This window comes from Tachyglossus aculeatus, chromosome 2 (assembly GCF_015852505.1).
Source record: "Tachyglossus aculeatus isolate mTacAcu1 chromosome 2, mTacAcu1.pri, whole genome shotgun sequence".
Classification (NCBI taxonomy): Eukaryota; Metazoa; Chordata; class Mammalia; order Monotremata; family Tachyglossidae; genus Tachyglossus; species Tachyglossus aculeatus.
Window position 1 is genome coordinate 79,214,441 of NC_052067.1, and position 20,839 is coordinate 79,235,279.

A 20,839-nucleotide genomic window follows, 5' to 3' on the forward strand; every position below is an offset into this window, starting at 1 on the left:
AAAGAGGATTCTCAATTACACCCCCTCCCCCCATAGTTAGACTACACCTAAGCTCATTCATTCAATTGGATCTACTGAGCACTTACTGTGTGCAGGACACTTTACTAAGCACTCATTGTGGTCAGGGAATGTATCTTCCAAATCTATTATACTGTACCCTCCCAAGCACTTAATACAGCTCTCTGTACACAAGTGCCCAATATAATGTGATTGACTGATGGATACCTGGAGGGGCCTAGGACAAAAACAAAACACACAGGAAAATCCAATTATTCCATTTCATGCCTAATTAATAAAGTTTCCATCAACTGTTGATCTATCAATAACAAGAAAGCTTTCAGGTAACTGCTAAAACAATATTTTTGAGGGTTTTAACATTTATGAATTTTAGAAGGTCACCAGGGCAGCCACTATAAAACCACTAGCTGCCCTAGCATGAACAGAAATTGAAACCATCAGCAAGAACGAAAATGTAAAATGTGCCAGCAAACCTCTTCTGTCCTAAAAAAGACAAAATCAGAGGGCTATTTGAGAATCAGAGCCACTGCAGACGATGTCCTTAGGGTAGTCTTTTGATCTGCCTCTAGACTTAAGCTTGTTGTGTGTAGGGAGTGATTCTACCAACTCCCAAGTGCTTCGTACGGTGCTCTGCACCCAGTAAGTGCTCAATAATTACGATTGATTGATCTGGCTCATAATAGGTCTCTGAGGATGTAGACTCAGAGCTTTGAACCATGGAGTGGCAGAAAAGTGTTACCAGGACAACACGGGGGCTGGAGTCTCCGTGGAAACCGTGCGTGGCAGCTCTCCTGTGGGCTGGAACAGTCTGCAAAATGGGGGCCTCCAGCCATAATTGGAGTCATGTCACTCAGGTGGCTGACAAATACCACCTACCCATTCCTCTGTACAAATAGGCACACACTCTCACTCTACCTCTTGTTTAATATTACTCTCCTTATCAGTCCAAGTCATTTGGCATGGAATTATTTCAGGCAGAAAGAATCCTAGCAACCAGCACTTCATTCCAAAAGCACTGGGAAAACCTGTCCATTTGTAGGGTCGATACATCACTTTTTCTAATCTTTAGTTTGAGGACTTCATGGTCGCGGATTGAATTATCTGCTCATCGCTGAACTATTTCCATGACATATTATCCACAGAGAAAAGTGGTGTAAGAGGGCAAAGCCCAGAGCAGATAGGCTGGGTATCGGCTGAGCTACACATAACTAGCTTGGGGAAACCCCTTGAAACACTCTTGGAATCATAGGTCCACCAAGCTGAATTCAGAACAAGGGGTTAAGTAACTGAATGACATACAGAGAGGAAAGTAGACAGAGTAATAAGCCAAACACATGGCTCACTGAGCCCAGTATTGTCCAGGGTAAATAAATCTTCCTGACAAGCCTGATTCGAAGAGATTCCCTGTGGGCCAGCAGAAAAAAAGAATTTATCCAACTACCATAAACCTTCCAAAAATCCTTTTCCCCTGGGATCTAGGCACTGCCTTTTCTTCACTTTATCTACAGAGCATTCTATTAATAAACTTCTGCAAATCTTGTGAATGGAGGTGCTGCTACTGTATTTTAAGTCACTTCTGCAGGAGGAACCCTGATCTTTTGATTTTTCTTCAAATCTCCCACTGCTTTGGGCAACAGTGGGATTCAAATGAATTTTTTCAATTTTTATTACTATTATTGCTATTATGGTATTAGCTAAGCATTCATTCATTCAGAGCTAGGTGAGATACATGTTAATCAGGTCATTTGCAGTCCCTGCCCCACTTAGGGCTATCAGCCTAAGTAGGAGGGAGGATTGTTGTCCAGATGACGAATATCTAACCTTTACATACAAAGAGATAAAATACTTCCTTTTCCCAGAAATGAAAATTGAAACAGATGTTTGTTAATGTACTTTTCCAGAAAATCTATTAACAACAAAACTGCTCTAAAGGTTGAAGGGAAATTTATCACTTTAACAGATAAAAATTGGCATTTTTTTAATTTTTTCCCAAACTATGTGAAGCAACAATACTAAAATATATAGCATTCTCCCAAAAGTGTTACTCAGAGTAATAATCAGCTGTTTTTTTGCCCCATGGGTACACTGTATTACTAGCTCTAGTATCGCTATGGGCAGGGAATGTGCCTGTTTATAGTTATATCATACTCTTCCAAGCACTTAGTGCAGTGCTTTATACAGTAAGTGCTCAATAAATAGGACTGAATGAATGGACTGAAAAAGCTCCACCCATCCCTTCAAATTGAACTACCTCTTCTTGTTCACTAAAATAAATGTTACTGGCAAAAGACGTTTCACCCCTACCTGTGAAAATTCAGCCCCCTGTATGATGGCTTTGCTATGAATGCAGAGTACCTACATTAACAAACATAATCAATTTCTAGGGCTGTGCTACTAGAGGAACAGCCACTCATAAAGAAGCAAATTGAAGTTGAACCATTTTAGTATTTGCTCCCTAGAAAATGCCCCAAACAATGCCCCGCACGCAGTAGGCATTGATTGAATAAATACTTATGATAATGATGATGATGAAGAAGAAGAAATGTGTTGGGGGTACTAATCTGGAGTTGTGGAGGTGTGTGAGGGATGTGGAGTGAAAGGAAAAAGAGGATATTAGCTTACAAACTCCTTAAGGGTAGAGATCAGATTTTCTCTCTTCTGTGGGAATCCATATATGAATTATGAGAGATTAATTAAAAACATTGTGCCTTCAGAGCTATAGAGGCATTAACGTTTTGCACATTTTGTCCCCCCATCATCTTTCACGGCCCAGCTGTTAACCCCTACTTCCCCTATTCCTACATCTCCACTCATCCAGCCCTCTCAGAATTTATTTTAAATTTCTGCTTTGGCAGCTTTGTTATGTGCCCTAAACTGAAACCTGCCACCCCACTATCTGCATCCTACACCCATAGCTATCCGACCATGGAAATCTCTTTTTTAAAATTACTATTATTATTATGGTATTTGTTAAGCCCTTATTATGTGCCAAGCACTGTTCTAAGTGCTGGGGTAGATACAAGGTAATCAGGTTGTCCCACGTGGAGCTCATAGTCTTAATCACCATTTTACAGATGAGGTAACTGAGGCACAGAGAAGTTAAGTGGCTTGCCCAAGGTCACACAGCAGACAAGTGATGGAGCCAGGATTAGAATCCATGTCCTCTGACTACCAAGCCCGTGCTCTTTCCACTAAGCCATGATGCTTCCCTTCTTTTTTTTTTTAATTCTTGCTCTGCCGCATTCACCCCTGCCCTGCCCCTTCTATGCATGGCAAATCCCATCGAAACCCACACCCTCCGGGATCCGGGAACTATGGATGGGATGGCAGGGACAGAGGACTTGAGGATGGGGAGGAGGTGGTCCCTTCTCAGGTCTCCTCCCCTGCCTGGTCTCGTCCCATTCCCATGGCTTTGGAGTTTCACTGATTCAATCATATTTATTGAGTGCTTACTGTGTGCAGAGCACTGTACCAAGCACTTGGGAGAGTACAATATTACAATAAACAGACACATTCCCTTCCCACAATGAGCTAGAGGTCCCAAGGAGCCAAGGCTGCAAGGGAATGATTACAGGGAGGAAGGTTGGAGCATCCAGCAGAAGACACGGTTTGAAATAAAGAGCTGGTGGCAGGTCCATTTGTGGGCTTGGGACCAGCCTGGCTTGGGGAGCAGCAAAGGTAGAGATTTATGAGAGTAACAGGGAGGAAAAGGCCAAGAGGAGTTAACAGTCAGGGGAGAGGGTGACAGAGTGGGATGGAAAGGGAAAATGCTTCCTATGTGCATCATCACAAAGTCAAGATCATCCACTGCTGCACATCTTCATTGCCACACACATTTTGGGCACCCAATAAATACAGTTGAATTGGAGGGAAACAGTAGAAGACAGGCACTGTACTGCTCCATGGAAAAGGCTATCTGGGTCCTAATCACAGGGATTTGAAGATTCATGGCTATGCAGGAGGAAATTTTTTATACGAGGAACGCAAAGTGCAAACTTTAAAATGTAAAATTGGAAGAAAGAAAAAAACGTTTCAGAGACGCTCTAGACACAAACAAGATCATTAAGTACTGACCTAGTGCATATGTCTAGGGAATCTGAGCCACTTACTTGATAACAGCGTGAAGTTTCTCACATAAGACAGTGAGGACAGAGACAACATCGTCACAGAGAGCTTCTACTGTCGATCCTTCAAAACATAAAAATTAGAGGTGTTAATTAACCACAATTAGGTATCCTGTACTGGCAAGCCTCCTCAAAGTCTTTCCCAGTGTCTATTTTCTTAGCTGGACTCAGAATCAAGAACAGGCTGCTTGTGACTGATCCACAATCCCTCCTCTGGAAAAGGAGAAATAGTCAAATTGAAAACTTGGAAAACCTTCCTCTTTTTATGGGGAGGCATGAATATTAACTGGAAAGCAAATTAAAAGCAAACGATATTTCATAGGAGACTGAACACTCAATGCTTCTGCCTAACAGTCCTGCCATCAACCTCCAGCCCACGTCCTTCCCCTGGCCTGGAATGCCCTCCCTCCACACATCTGCTAAGCTAGCTCTCTTCCTCCCTTCAAAGCCCTGAGAGCTCACCTTCTCCAGGAGGCCTTCCCAGACTGAGCCCCCTTTTTCCTCTCCTCCTCCCCATGCTCCCAGCCCTACCTCCTTCCCCTCCCCATAGGACTTGTATATATTTGTACAGATTTATTACTCTATTTATTTTACATGTACATATTTACTATTCAATTTATTTTGTTAATGATGTGCATATAGCTATAATTCTATTTGTTCTGACTATTTTGACACCTGTCTCCCTGTTTTGTTGTCTGTCTCCCCCTTCTAGACTGTGAGCCCGTTGTTGGGTAGGGGCTGTCTCTATATGTTGCCGACGTACTTCCCAAATGCTTAGTATAGTGCTCTGCACACAGTAAGCGCTCAATAAATATGACTGAATGAATGAATGAACAGTGAACATATATCTTGTCCAGAATTACTGAGAAACTGGAAATTTTGAGTAAGAGCTGTTCTTTCAGGAACTCATGGGAATAATGTGAAGATACAGCAGCAGGCAAGAAAGGGGAGAGCCCAGAGCAGGGGGCACTATTTGATACTATTTGAGCCTTGGGGGCAAAAGTAGAAGAATAATGTTATATGAACTATAAGTTTTTATTGCTCAAATTTCTTCCAAATTTTCATTTCATCTTTGGAAAAAATATCTTTGCCACAGTCCCCTCCTTTCTCTTTAAATGGCATTTGTTAAGTGCTTACTATATGCCGGGCACTATACTGAGCGCTGGGGTAGTTACAAGATAATCAGGTTGGACAGAGACCCTGTCCCACATAGGGCTTACAGAGCAAGTGCTCAATAAATACTATTGACTGATTGATTGAGCAAGTCCCATTTTACAGATGAGGTAACTGAAGAATAGAGATGTTAAATGTCTTGTTCAAGATCCTACAACAAACCAGTGTAGAAGCCAGGACTAGAACCCAAGTCCCATGAACCCCAGGCTCTTTCCATTAGGCCATGCTACCTCTCAGGGGAAGGCAGAGAGAGAAAACCAATGTTCTCAATTCTTATCCAGGGCACAGAAACTAACAACTTGGCATTAGTTACAGAGGTAGATATTATCCCATAATCATTTGGTGTTTCATGTAGTATATTCAGCTCTCTTTTAACCAGATGCATTCCCAGTAAATCCTACTTTAAGGAAAATTTTTGTTCTAGTACACAAGTTTGGATCAGCCATTTCTTCTGATATCCCATGGTGCTCTAATCAGATAATAATAATAATAATAATAATAATGGCATTTGTTAAGCGCTTACTATGAGCAAAGTACTGTTCTAAGCGCTGGGGTGGGGATACAAGGTGATCAGGTTGTCCCACGTGGGGCTCACAGTCTTAATCCCCATTGTACAGATGAGGTAACTGAAGCTCAGAGAAGTTAAGTGACTTGCCCAAGGTCACACAGCAGACATGTGACGGAGTCGGGATTAGAACCCATGACCTCTGACTCCCAAGCCCGTGCTCTTTCCACTGAGCCACGCTGCTTCTCAATAGATAGATAGATGGGCTTTGTCAGAAGAACAATATCTAATTCCCCAATAATGTTATATCCAAAACACATATATAAAATGTGTGCTATGGAATCAATCATATTATTTATTTATTGTTTGCTTAGTGTGCATATCCTCCCCTGAGGTCACTGCTCAGTGCCTGGGTCCACTTACTAAGAGCTTGGGAGAGTACAATACAATCAAACGAACACATTCCCTGCCCACAATGAGCTTGCATGAGCTTGTAGTCTAGAGGGGGAAGAACTGATGTTTGTCTTTCAGGCCTGATTTGTATTTGATAAAAAGGCATACCCCAAGATTCGAATTTAGGATGTTCCCCCAAAACATGGGTGTATTATAAACCACCACTGTGGGATAACCTTTCCCACAGACTTAAATATATTTAGTTATTTTCTTGCTCCAGACGTGACTAAACCCGACAAGTAATTAAAAAGTACAGTGTAGGTGTCACCCCCCCACTCCTCTCTGTCACTCATTACCTCCATTATTCTTAGGGACTGCCCCCAGTTTCATCCCCCTAACCCTTGTCTCTCCAACTCCTCACCTAGTAATAATAATGATGGTATTTGTTACACACTTACTATGTGTCAGGCACTATTCTAAGCTCTGAGGTAGATATAAGATGATCGATTTGGACCCAGTCTCTGTCCCACCCACATGGGGCTCACAAACTTAATCCCCATTTTACAGACGAGGTAACTGAGGCACAGAGAAGTGAAGTGGCTTACCCAAGGTCACATAGCAGACAAGTGGCGGCGTAGGAATTAAAACCCAGGTCTTTCTGACGCCCAAGCCCCAGCTCTATTCACTAGGCTCTCTCTCCCAGCTCTCTCCCCGCCTCGTCCCCCTCTCCATCCCCCTCATCTTACCTCCTTCCCTTCCCCACCGCACCTGTATATATGTATATATGTTCGTACATATTTATTACTCTATTTTTTTATTTATTTTACTTGTACATATCTATTCTATTTATTTTATTTTGTTAGTATGGTTTTGTTCTCTGTCTCCCCCTTTTAGACTGTGAGCCCACTGTTGGGTAGGGACTGTCTCTATATGCTGCCAACTTGTACTTCCCAAGCGCTTAGTACAGTGCTCTGCACACAGTAAGTGCTCAATAAATACGACTGATTGATTGATTGATAGGCCATGCTGCTTCCCTGCTACTGGATTACCGCTTCTGGGTGGTTGGACCTCAGTTCTGAGCACCATTTAGCCTGGATACCTCTGTGCTCTCTGTCCTAACTCTTACTGTCTAGTGCTCTATCTCCTGGCACCCAGGCATCACAGACTCTGCACCATCCCCCAGGGTCACTGCTCAGCGACCGGGTCCATGCTCTCTGCGGCCACCCCTCACCCCAGATTCCTGCTGGGCCCCTGCTTGCCCCCCAGATGCCCCAATTACCTAATACAGCCACTTGCACCCCTCCCTTCTCTCCTGTCCCTCCAGTGCTGAGGCTGTTGGGATTAACTATGCCCGTCTCCATGAGCTACAGACATGCAGGAGCAGAGAACAACGTGAATCCATCAGCAGAACACGGCAAGTGTCTTGAGTTACTTTTTTTAAAAAAAAGTGAGGAGGGCTGGGGAAGCAGAACTCGGGGAAAAAGACAAGTGCCAGGTTAGGAGTCTGGAAGAGGCAGAAAGCTGCTCAGAGCAGGGCAGAGTGGGAAATGAACAGCACCAAGGGATGGAAAGGCACGGAGGAGGGAATTGAATTCCCTGGGCTGATTAGATAAAATGTCAGAAGGGGCTTCCAGATCCCGATATGTCAATAATTTATCTCTGGATTTTGCGTATCACGGTCTTTTGGCTCTGAGGAGTTGCTTGTACAATCAACTTTCCATTATTCAAGTAATGGGAAAGGGAGGTGCCAGGGGCAACTGGAATATATGGATAAAATCCCTCACGTCTATTTTAATCAATCATTTCACTTTCAACTAAAGCTGCATTGGAGTAAAGTGGACTTATTTGAATTCCACTTATTTTTCCTTTTCTTATTCTTCCTTATGAGGAAAAAGTGCTAAGGGCCCTGGTGTGGTAAAAAGGGAGAAAGCAGCAAAAGGAAGAAGAAGCAAGTGGCCTGGAAAATCCACAAATTTAAACGATTGACTCCTTAATAATCAAGAGCTGTCAGAACATGAAATTTTCTTTTATAAAGGCTACAGGTAAAATAGAGGAAACTGGCCTGAAAAAATGCAATCAATCAATCAATCATATTTATTGAGCGCTTACTGTGTGCAGAGCACTGTACTAAGCGCTTGGGAAGTACAAGTTGGCAACATATAGAGACAGTCCCTACCCAACAGTGGGCTCACAGTCTAAAAGGGGGAGACAGAGAACAAAACCAAACATACTAACAAAATAAAATAAATAGAATAGATATGCACAAATAAAATAGAGTAATAAATATGTACAAACATATATGCATATATGTATACGTATAGGTGCTGTGGGGAAGGGAAGGAGGTAAGATGGGGAGGATGGAGAGGGGGACGAGGAGGAGAGGAAGGAGAGGAAGGAAGGGGCTCAGTCTGGGAAGGCCTCCTGGAGGAGGTGAGCTCTCAGTAGGGCCTTGAAGGGAGGAAGAGAGCTAGCTTGGCAGAGGGGCAGAAGGAGGGCATTCCAGGCCAGGGGAAGGACATGGGCTGGGGGTCGAAGGCAGTACAGGCAAGAACAAGGTACAGTGAAGAAGTTAGCGGCAGAGGAGCGGAGGGTGCGGGCTGGGCTGGAGAAGGAGAGAAGGGAGGTGAGGTAGGAGGGGGCGAGGTGATGGACAGCCTTGAAGCCCAGGGTGAGGAGTTTCTGCCTGATGCACAGATTGATTGGTAACCACTGGAAATTTTTGAGGAGGGGAGTAACATGCCCAGAGCGTTTCTGGACAAAGACAATCCGGGCAGCAGCATGAAGTATGGATTGAAGTGGGGAGAGACACAAGGATGGGAGATCAGAGAGAAGGCTGATGCAGTAGGGAGGAGACTTACTGAGCAAAATAAGGTATATCAACACTCTCCAGGTATATCAGAAAATACAGTGAATACCTTGGTTCCTGAAATCTTGAGGGACTTCTGGGTTTTCAATTATCTAGTAAGGGAAGATAAACAGAGCAATTAGCACACAGCAGCCAAGTCTAGAATCTTGAACAACGCAAGTCATCGGGTATTAATGCAATTCAGAATCTTGATCTCTCACTGATGACAACATGGCTGACATGGCACCCATCCTACCAACCCCAGTTTATTTTTCATAATTCACGAGATTCAACAAAGTAAAGTTGTGATGGAGCCTCTGTCCATCAGGAATGGTGGCAGAACCTTGGTCCTGTGACACAGAGGACTTGAATCTAGTACCAGCAGCTTGTGCAGCACCCCTCCAATCAACCATATTTATTTATTCATTCATTCAATTATATTTATTGAGTGCTTATAGTGTGCAAAGCACTGTACTAAGCACCTGGGAGAATACAACAATAAACAGACACATTCCCTGCCCACAGCAAGCTTACAGTCTAGAGTAGGGGGAGACAGACATTAATATAAATAAATAAATTACAGGTATGTACATAAGTGCTGTGGGGTTGGGGGAGGGGGATGAACAAAGGAAGCAAGTCAGGACAATGCAGAAGGGAATGGGAGAAAAGGAAAGGGGGGCTTAGGCAGGGAAGGCCTCTTGGAGGAGGTGTGCCTTCCAAAGAGCTTTGAAGGAGGGGAGAGTCATTGTCTGTTGGATTTGAGGAGGGAGGGTTTCCAGGCTAGAGGCAGAATATGGGCAAAGGGTGGGTGGTAAGAAACTTCATGCTGAGCATTGTACTAACCACTTTGGGAGAGTACAATATGACAGAGTAGATAGAACCATTCCCTGCCCATAAGAGCTTACAGTCTAGAGTTTCCTTGCACTCTCATCTCAAGCAGGCAGGTTCCCACTGGTGCAAATCAGTGCAACGAATGAGTAGGTGTGCAGGGGTGCAGAACCTTGAGAAATGCCTTGGAAGACTTTACCCATGTTGGCCAGCTAAAGGTAGAACCCAGGTTTCCCGATTCCCAGGACCACGCTCTTTTTTTAATGACTTTTGCTAAGCACTTACTATGTGCTAGGCACTGTACTAAGTGTTGGGGTAGATACAAGTTAATCAGGTTGGACACAGTCCCTGTCCCACATAGGACTCAGTCTTAATCCCTATTTTACCAACAAGGTAATAAACAAAGAGAAGTGAAGTTACTTGCCCAATATAAATTCACTGTGGGCAGGGAATATGTCTGTTTACTGTTATATTGTACTTTCCCAAATGTTTAGTATAGTGCTGTGCACACAGTAAGTGCTCAATAAATATGACCGAATGAATGCATGAAAAGTCACCCGGCAGACAAGTGGCAGGGTCAGGATTAGAACACAGGTCCTTCTGACTTCCAAGGTGTGTACTCTATCTACTAGGCCCTGCTCTTTCCACTGGACCAACATTAGGGAATAGCAAACAGTGCAATGTTCACATATCTTCTGACTCGGAGAATCACTAACCACATGACTTTAGGACCATATCAGCCATCTATTTCTAACCCCCAAAATGGACATATGATAGTGTACATTTACAGGGAGAGAAAACAGGAAGGAAAATGAATGAAAATTCCAACCCCCCCATCTTACCTCCTTCCCTTCCCCACAGCACCTGTATATATTTATATATGTTTGTACATATTTATTACTCTATTTATTTATTTATTTTACTTGTACATATCTATTCTATTTTATTTTGTTAGTATGTTTGGTTTTGTTCTCTGTCTCCCCCTTTTAGACTGTGAGCCCACTGTTGGGTAGGGACTGTCTCTATATGTTGCCAATTTGTACTTCCCAAGTGCTTAGTACAGTGCTCTGCACACAGTAAGCGCTCAATAAATACGATTGATGATGATGATGATAAAAACACTCAAAACCTGGGCAACAATATTTCAATGGCTATGGAGTCTTTCTCTTTCCCATCAATCTCCCAGACTCAAACTTTAGTTTATATCTTTCCACAAAGTGAATGGTCAGCAGTGGTGCTGTACATTACAGAAATAATACATAATTGATGATAATTACTCCAGTGCTTTTCCATTATGCGGTGCACTTTCATTAAATCTTCTGGGGATTGTTACCTTATGCAACAGTACCAAAGATAGGTATTCCCCTACCCCTCAAATATCAAAGTGTTTCTCAAATATTGGTGCAACTAAGTTATGAATATATGTGATACTTAGTACATCATCATCATCTTCATTATCTTAATGGCATTTACTAAGTACTTACCTGCTTAGATTGTGAGCCCCATGTGGGACGGACTGCATCCAACCTGATTAACTTGTATCAACTCCAGCAATTAAAACAGTGCTTGAAGTCCAATATAATCATTATTATTACTACTTATTATGAGCCAAGCACTAAGCTAAGCCCTGGAAAAGACAGCAGATAATCAGAGCTGACACAGTCTCTGTCTTACACTGGGCTCACTGTCAATGAAGGAAGGAGAACTGACATTGTATTTGTGGCTTAGTGGAAAGAGCAAGGGCTTGAGAGTCAGAGGACACGGGTTCTAATATGGACTCAACTACTTGTCTGCTGTGTGACTTTGGGCAAGCCACTTAACTTTTCTGTGCCTCAGTTACTGCATCTGTAAAATGAGGATTAAGACTATGAGCCCCATGTGGGGCAAGCTGATTGCCTTGTATCTACCCCAGTGCTTACAACAGTGCTTGGCACATAGTAAGGGCTTAACAAATATCATCATTATTAATGAGAAGCAGCATGGCTTAGTGAAAAGTGCACAGGATTGGGAGTCAGAGGTCATGGGTTCTAACCCTGGCTCTGCCACTTATCAGTTGTGTGACTTTGGGCAAGTCACTTAACCTCTCTGTGCCTCAGTTACCTCATCTGTAAAATGGAGATTAAGACTGTGAACCCCACCTGGGACAACCTGATAAACCTGTATCTCCCCCAGCGCTTAGAACAGTGCTGGCACTTAGTAAGTGCTTAGCAAATACCATTATTATTATTTTACATATGAGGAAACCGAGGGATGGAGTGGATAAGTGATAGAAGCAGCATGGTTTAGTGGAAACAACATGGGTTTGGGAGTCAGAGGTCATGGATTCTAATCCCGGCTCTGCCACTTGTCAGCTGTATGACTTTGGGCAAGTCACTTAACTTATCTTTGCCTCAATTACCTCATCTGTAAAATGGGGATGAAGACTGTAAGCCCCACATGGTACAATCTGATTACCTTGTATCTACCCCAGAGTTTAGAATAATGCTTGGCACATAGTAAGCTACCAACAAATACCATTATTATTATTATTGCCCCAAGATCACACAACAGGCAAGTGGCAGAACCAGGACTTCCCAAGCGCTTAGTACAGTGCTCTGCACACAGTAAGAGCTCAGTAAATATGATTGATTGAATGAATGAATGACTTGAACCTGGATCTTCTGACCCCTAGTCCCATGCTCTTTTCATCAGGCCATGCGCTTTCTAAATTAAACATAATCTAAACCATTACTGAGTTCTAATCACAGCTCTGATACCTGCCTGCTGTGTGACCTTGGGCAAGTCACTTTACTTGACAATGATGATGGTATCTGTTCAACACTTACTGTGTGTCAAGCATTGTTCTAAATGCTGAGGTGGATAGAGCTAATCAGGTTAGGCACAGTCCCTGTCCCACATAGGGCTCACAGTCTTCTCAGTTACCTTATCTGTAAAATGGGGATTAAGACTGTGAGTCTCACATGGGACCTCGACTGCATCCCTCCTGACTAGCTTCTATGATGATGATGATGATGGCATTTGTTAAGCACTTACTATGTGCAAAGCACTGTTCTAAGCAGTGGGGAGGATACAACGTGATTAAGTTGTCCCACGTGGGGCTCACAGTCAATTCCCATTTTACAGATGAGGGAACTGAGGCTCAGAGAAGTTAAGTGACTTGCCCAAGGTCACACAGCAGACATGTGGTGGAGCCGGGATTCGAACCCCTGACCTCTGACTCCAAAGCCCGTGCTCTTTCCACTGAGCCACGCTGCTTCAATCTACCCCAGTGCTTAGTAGCATGCCTGACACACAGTAAAGGCTTAACAAATACCATTAAAAATTACTTAGTATAAGAGACTCAATATTTTCTAAATGTTTTGGTCATTTTTAATTTAGTATATATTATCGGTCATTGAGTTACATTTATCATTCATTTGTGGGGGCTTATGTTCACTGAGTATCTGTTTTTAGCAGTGTCCTTCACAAAGAACATGAGCTGAGGGGCAGGACATGCCCATAGCCCAGCAGCCTTTATCCCTCTCGGCCTTATCTCATCTATGAAATGGGGATAAGAGTGTGAGTCCCATGTGGTACAGGGACTGTGTCCAACCTGATTAACTTGTATCTACTCCAGGGCTAGAGTTTTACCAAGAAAACTCTATGGATAAAGTCCATAAAGTCACTATGCATCCGAAACAACCTGATGGCAATCCCGGCAATTACAGCAGTGTTTGGCACATAGTAAGTGTTTAACAAGTACCATAATTATCATTAATTATCTGTTATCCTATCTGCCACTGTTCCCAGGTGATCAGTCAATCAATCAAATACGAGTGCTTACTATGTGCAGAGCACTGTATTAAGTGTTTGGGCGTATAAGCCTTCCCTTCCCCACAGCACCTGTATATATGTATATATGTTTGTACATATTTATTACTCTTTTTATTTATTTATTTATTTTACTTGTACATATCTATTCTATTTATTTTATTTTGTTAGTATGTTTGGTTTTGTTCTCTGTCTCCCCCTTTTAGACCGTGAGCCCACTGTTGGGTAGGGACTGTCTCTATATGTTGCAAACTTGTGCTTCCCAAGCGCTTAGTACAGTGCTCTGCACACAGTAAGCACTCAATAAATACGATTGATGATGATGATGATGATAATACAACAGAGTTAGCAGACATTTTCCCTGCCCACAATGAGTTTACAGTCTAGATATGAGCTTGATCTCCACCACCTCTCAAAGAAATGCACTGGATTTAGTTAAAATAAAATTACTAATGAAGAGCACATACATATGATCATTTAATTTATTATTTCATTTGACTGCCTGTCAAGTAGGGCTTTATTTACCCCTGTAATGTATCTTGCTCCATTTTCACTGCCTATCCTCCCCAACAATAAGGGTAATGGGGAGTCACTATATTCACCAATAACACTGTAGTAGCCTAGCCTGGGAGATGTTCCAAAATGGAGGGGGAAGAGAGAGAGAGATAGGAGGTGGAGAGAAGAAAGTATTAGCTTGCAGACCGTAAGCTCCTCGTGGGAGAAATTGAGTCTACCAAATCTATTATGCTGTACTTTCACAAGCACTTAGAGCAATGCCCTGCACACAGAAATGCAGTCAATAAAACGATTGATTGATTGATTTTTAAAATACTGTTTAAAGAGGAGAAGTGGATTTCCCTGGCCCAGAGATCTTTTAAGAAGAAGATAGGCAGCATTTATTTCCCTGGAAGGGCTGAGATGCAAGCCTGCCTTAAGGAAGAAGTAGAATAGGAGACCTCTTGAAATCCTTCAATCAGACAATCAGTCAGTGTGGCTAGAGAAGCAGCGTGGCTCAGTGGAAAGAGCACGGGCTTTGGAGTCAGAGGTCATGGGTTCAAAACCCGACTGCCAATTGTCAGCTGTGTGACTTTGGGCAAGTCACTTAACTTCTCTGTGCCTCAGTTACCTCATCTGTAAAATGGGGATTAAGACTGTGAGCCCCCGGTGGGACAACCTGATCACCTTGTAACCTCCCGATGCTTAGAACAGTGCTTTGCACATAGTAAGTGCTTAATAAATGCCATTATTATTATTATTATATAATAAGGCCTTCCCAGACTGAGCCCCCTCCTTCCTCTCCCCCTTGTCCCCCTCTCCATTCCCCTCATCTTACCTCCTTCCCTTCCCCACAGCACCTGTATATATGTATATATGTTTGTATATATTTATTACTCTATTTATTCATTTATTTATTTTACTTGTACATATCTACTCTATTTATTTCATTTTGTTAATATGTTTGGTTTTGTTCTCTGTCTCCCCCTTCTAGACTGTGAGCCCCCTGTTGGGTAGGGACTGTCTCTATATGTTGCCAACTTGTACTTCCCAAGTGCTTAGTACAGTGCTCTGCACACAGTAAGTGCTCAATAAAAATGAGATTGATTATTATTTAGCACTATGTGCAGAGCACTGTACTAAGCCCTTGGGAGAGTAAATAAAAAACAACAAAATAAGCAGAAATGTTCCCTGCCCGTAACGAGCTTGCAGTCTAGAGGATTGCTTTATGGCTCTATAAGAGGATTTTCTTTCTTCACCAGGTGTAGTTTCTGGCTCTCTAGGAGCACAGCTACACTTTTATGTCTCTTCCCCTTCCAGCTGGGTCAGACATAAAGCTGGACCCAGTCCACAAGGGCTCTTACACCCTGCATCTCCAAACCCTTCATTTTCTCCTTTACTCGTGAGGCCTAATGGAAAGAGCATAGCACTGGAGTCAAAGGACTCCCAGTTCTGCCACTTGGCTGCTGTGTGACCTCGGGCAAATAATTTCTCTGTGCCTCAGTTTTCTTATCAATAAACTGGGGATTTAATACCTGCAGCATGCTGAAGTGGACAGAGCAAGGGCCTAGAAGTCAGAAGGTCATGGGTTCTAATTCCCGCCCTGCCACTTGTCTGCTGTGTGACCTTGGGCAAGTCACTTAACTTCTCTGTGCCTCAGTTTCCTCAACTGTAAAATGGGGATTGAGACTGTGAGCCCCCCATGAGACAGGGACTATGTCCAGCCCGATCTGTGATCCACCCCAGTGCTTAGTACAGTGTCTGGCACATAGTAAGCACTTAAATGCCAGAATTATTAATTATTATTATTACCTCTTTAGACTGTGAGTTCCACATGGGACAGGGACTGTGTCCAACCTGATTACCTTGTATCTACCCCGGTGCTTAGGACAAGTACTTGATGCATAGAAAGCGGTAACAAATACCATAATTATTACTTCAGGATGTGAGAGTATTCCAACATCAAGCAGTGGTATTTATTAAACGGTGGTATTAATTAAACACTCCCTCTGTGTTATTTAAACACAGCACTGTATTAAGCATAGCTTGCTCCCTACCCTCTAGCTGATTATCAGATTAAAAATCTTGATTATCATACATTTTTTATGGGTAAGCCAGGGAGAGTCTAGATATCCAGGGGGAAATAAAAGGCTTTTAAGATTAAATGCCGGAAGGGGCAGGCTAGGACTAGGGGAGACCATGGGCTCAGGATTCCTATGGGATCAGGATGCACACCTAGCAGGATGGCATATGGCCCCCAGGGTCTCCTATTTATTGAACGATTCCATACAGTTTTGGAGGTGGAGATGAAGATCAGAATTTAAAATCAGGGAGAATCACATGTTTGATAATCTCTTTTAGACTGTGAGCCCACTGTTGGGTAGGGACTGTCTCTATATGTTGCCAACTTATACTTCCCAAGCGCTTAGTACAGTGCTCTGCACACAGTAAGTGCTCAATAAATACGGTTGATGATGATGATGATGATATGTTGCCATCTTGTACTTCCCAAGCGCTTAGTACAGTGCTCTACACACAGTAAGTGCTCAATAAATACGACTGATTGATAAATACGATTGATTGTTTTAATGGACCATGAGAAAGTGTGGCCTAGTAGAGCACGGCCTGAAAGTCAGAAGGTCCTGGGTTCTAATTCCTGCTCTGCCACTTGTCTGCTGTATGACCTTGGGTAAGTCACTTCACTTCTATCTTTTATCTACCCCAGCACTTAGAACTGTGCCTGGCATATACTAAGCACTTCTCATTAAAAAAATGTCCCTGGGAGGAAGGGTCAAATCCAATACTTTCAGAAAAAAAGCTCAACAAAATATTACAGTTCTCCTGAAACTTCATTATCTAATACAATGTGGTTATTGCTTTCCCTTCATACTCTAACCAACGTAGCATCAGTGTTAGACAAACTAGGACAGGAATTGTGCTGAAGACATTATACTATCACCCAGTCAGAAAATCTCAAGTGGGAAACCAACCTGAAACTATGACTCTAATTTCAGTTCAAATTGAGACCAAAAGTGAATACAAAAGCCTCAATTACTAAACCCCGGTTATCAATGGTATTTATTCATTCAAGATTAAGGATTAATATTAAACACTGTATTTGATTCTGTTACAAGGTAGCAAATGAGCTCTACATAGGAAGATTCCACATTTGAAGAACTGTGAACCAGTTGGTCGATTTGGGGAAGGTAGCTCCTTATTTTAAAACACTGCTTTTCCTTCTAGACTGGCTCTGCCACTTGTCTGCTGTGTGACTTTGGGCAAGTCACTTCACTTTTCTGTGCTTCAGTTACCTCATCTGTAAAATGGGTTTTGAGATTGTGAGCCCCACCTGGGACAAGGACAGAGCCTAATCCTATTTGCTTGTACACACCCCAGAACTTAGTACAGTGCCTGGCACATAGAAAGCACTTGACAATTCTACCTATTTATCTATCTATTTATTCATATTGATGATATTGATGCCTGTCTACTTTTTTTGTTTTGTTTTATTTTCTGTCTCCCCACTTCCAGACGTGAGCCCGTTGTTGGGTAGGGACTGTCTCTGTTACCAAAATGTACTTTCCATTAGTACAGTGCTCTGCACACGGTAAGTGCTCAATAAATATGATTGAATGAATGAATGACAAATATCATAATTACTAAGTTCCTTATGGGCATAAATTGTATGATGATGATGGTATTTATTAAGCATTTTATAAATGTCAAGCAATATTCTAAGTGCTGAGGTAGGTACAAGAAAATCACATTAGACACAGTTCCTGTTCCGTATGAGGCTCACAGTCTAATTAAGAGAGAAGGGGACAAGGGAGGAGAAAGGTGGGAGGAAAAGCTGAAAACAACAACGGTATCTACCAACTCTATTGTATTGTACTCTCCCAAGCATTTAGTACAGTGCTCTGCAGAGAGTAAGCCCTCAATAAATACCATGATTGTTTGATAGATTTTCCCTAAAGTCCTGGTTATTTTCCAAAGGAATTCCCCTGGGCCACAAAAAGCACAAAGTAAATTATCTAAGAAATGACAAGATGGAGTCTATTCCTAACCTCAATGAAATAAAATTTAATGGTGCATGTATACCTTACTCCAAAAAATGAATATAAAAGCAATAGCTATTTTTGATTTTTCTGATTGTAGGCTTTTAACACTGTACTTTAGGAGGAAATATAGGAACATTCGCCAAATCTTGAAATTAAACATGGAACCCAGAATTCACACTACAATTGCAGTTACCTCTCAGTGTTTTTCACATTGTTGTTAAATACAATTAAAACTGAACAAAATATTTCTAAGGGAGATAGCAAGATGAAAGCAGTGAATTGCTTTCCTCTAGACTGCAGTCCTCTAGACTGTAAGCTCACTGTGGGCAAGGAATGTCCCTGTTTATTGTTGTAGTGTACTTTCCCAAATGCTTAGTACAGTGCTCTGCACACAGTCAATGCTTAATAAATATGATTGAATAAATGAATAACATTAGAAACACAAGTCCTAAGGAATAATCATCATTTCATTAACACCCTGAAAAGTTAATACATGCAAGAAGATAATGACGATAGAATATGCCCCGAAGAACTCAATTTAGACAATACATTCAAGCTTAGAACAAACAACTCTCATGGGTTTAAACAACACAACAAAATGAAATCAGCTAGTTTGTTCCTGAAATCCTCCCAGTTAAAAATCATAACACCCTCCTCCCTTCGCATCCTTCTGGTTAAAAAATAACAGGCATACGCACCCACGCCCACACACATGTACACAGAGTCATCCCTCGGGTTTGAAGATGATGCTTGTAACATTAAAGTCTTATCCATAAGAGGATGAAAAGACTGATTAAGGACTGACAATCCTTCTTACATTGGTCACTGATAGAAATCACCCCGGGTTTTCACACCTTCTATCTGCACAGCGCAACCCTTTTTCAATTTTGCCTCTCACTAACCAGCTCTCCCTGAAACCTATTCTCTTAAAGAGACATCCCACATTCCCAATCAGCTCCATCCTTCGAGGTTGTGCTTCACCATATTTTTCAAACAATTCTCCTGTCTTCTATGCGTTGGTCCCTCCCCTTTGGCCCACCTATTAGCCGCTGTTTGGCGATTTTGCCTCCAAGCCCTCCCTGCACATTCCCCACCAGGAGAAGCTGGGATGCGATGGGCATTACCTTGATACCGGTGAACTGAATTCTTCCATGGCTTTGCTGCTGGTGATTCTGTCTTGTTCACCATTTCCTTTCCCACAGTCCCAAACCTCATAGGATTATATTTTCTATTTAAATAAACACCTAACATACTTCAGGGGGTGAACAATGGTCCAACAGCACAGTGTTGTTTCTAGGGAATTGGCTATTTGCAAAACAAAATCAACCCCTCTTCCAAAACCCTTCTATCACAGAAAAGTTCACCCAAAAAAAAAATAAACTCCCTGAAGAAAAATTTGAAGAGAACTGGGGAAACTTACAGGGAAAATAATAGCATACTTGAACCAGATAGTTATAAAAAAAAGTGATTAACCCCCTCAGGAGCAATCAGGACACGATTGAGTGACACCACAGTGTGCAGTACCACAGAGTGCATATTTCAGTGGGCATTACTGCAGCATGCAGTGCCACTGGGTGCAGTGGCCCAGCACCACAGTGGGCAATCCCTCAGTGCACAGTACAGCAATGTGCAGTGCCACTGAGTGCACACTTCAATGCACATTACTGCAGCTTGCAGTACCATAATGCGCAGTGCCCCAGCACACAGTACCATTCATTCAATCGTATTTATTGAGCACTTACTGTGTGCAGTACCTTAGTGCACAAGGCAGCAGTGTGCAGTGCCACATCGTGCAGTATTTCTGCGTGCAGTAAGAATAAAAATAATATTATGGTACTTGTTAAGTGCTTACTATGTGTTGGGCACTGTACTAAGCACTGGGGGAGATACAAACTCATCAGGTTGGATACAGTCCATATCCCACAAGGGGCTCACAGTTTTCATCCCCATTTTACAGGTGAGGTAACCATGGCACAGAGAAGTGACTTGCCCAAGGTCACACAGTAGACAAGCGACAGAGCCAGGAGGAGAACTCGAGAGCTTCCAACTCCCAGGCCTATGCTCAATCTATTAGGCCATGCCGCTTCTCTGCACTGCATTCATTCATTCAATCGTATTTATTAAGCGCTTACTGTGTGCAGAGCACTGTACTAAGCGCTTGGGAAGTACGAGTCGGCAACATATAGAGACAGTCCCTACCCAACAACGGGTTCACAAAATACATAGGATACCCTCCAGGAAGCTGATCAGCACGTCAATCTGCCGGGAGGCTCACCGTGTTCTCCTGTCTTTGCCGTAACTGCAAAGTCAAGTCACTCAACATTTGGCTGAGAGTCGCCCGCACGGCAGTGTTAATACTACGCTGGTGACAGCTAGATACGTATGTCTCAATGCAAACCTGGTGAGGGAAACAAGATAGCAGCACGTATACACTATATACACAGAGAGAGAAACATTTTAGGTAACCAACCCTATGCGAGGAAGTCAAATTCCCTTCAGCGCAGAAAGTCAGCTTGACTTAGTTTAGGATGCTAGTTAGACTTTTGATACTGCTAATTACATTATTTTTAATGCCCACAGAAGGAGGTAG

The 20,839-nt window shown here is 42.5% G+C and overlaps 1 protein-coding gene across 1 annotated transcript in view; it reads right to left on the reverse strand.

The window, feature by feature from the left end:
* ARFGEF3 (ARFGEF family member 3) overlaps positions 1–20,839 on the reverse strand; it is a 146,955-nt gene that overhangs the window by 76,425 nt on the left and 49,691 nt on the right. Inside the window, exons 6-8 of the mRNA XM_038741335.1 lie at positions 20,525–20,647; positions 9,129–9,171; positions 4,128–4,206 (exon numbers count right to left, since the gene is read on the reverse strand). Coding sequence (XP_038597263.1) covers positions 4,128–4,206; positions 9,129–9,171; positions 20,525–20,647 — 245 coding nt within the window. The remainder of the gene's footprint in view (positions 1–4,127; positions 4,207–9,128; positions 9,172–20,524; positions 20,648–20,839) is intronic.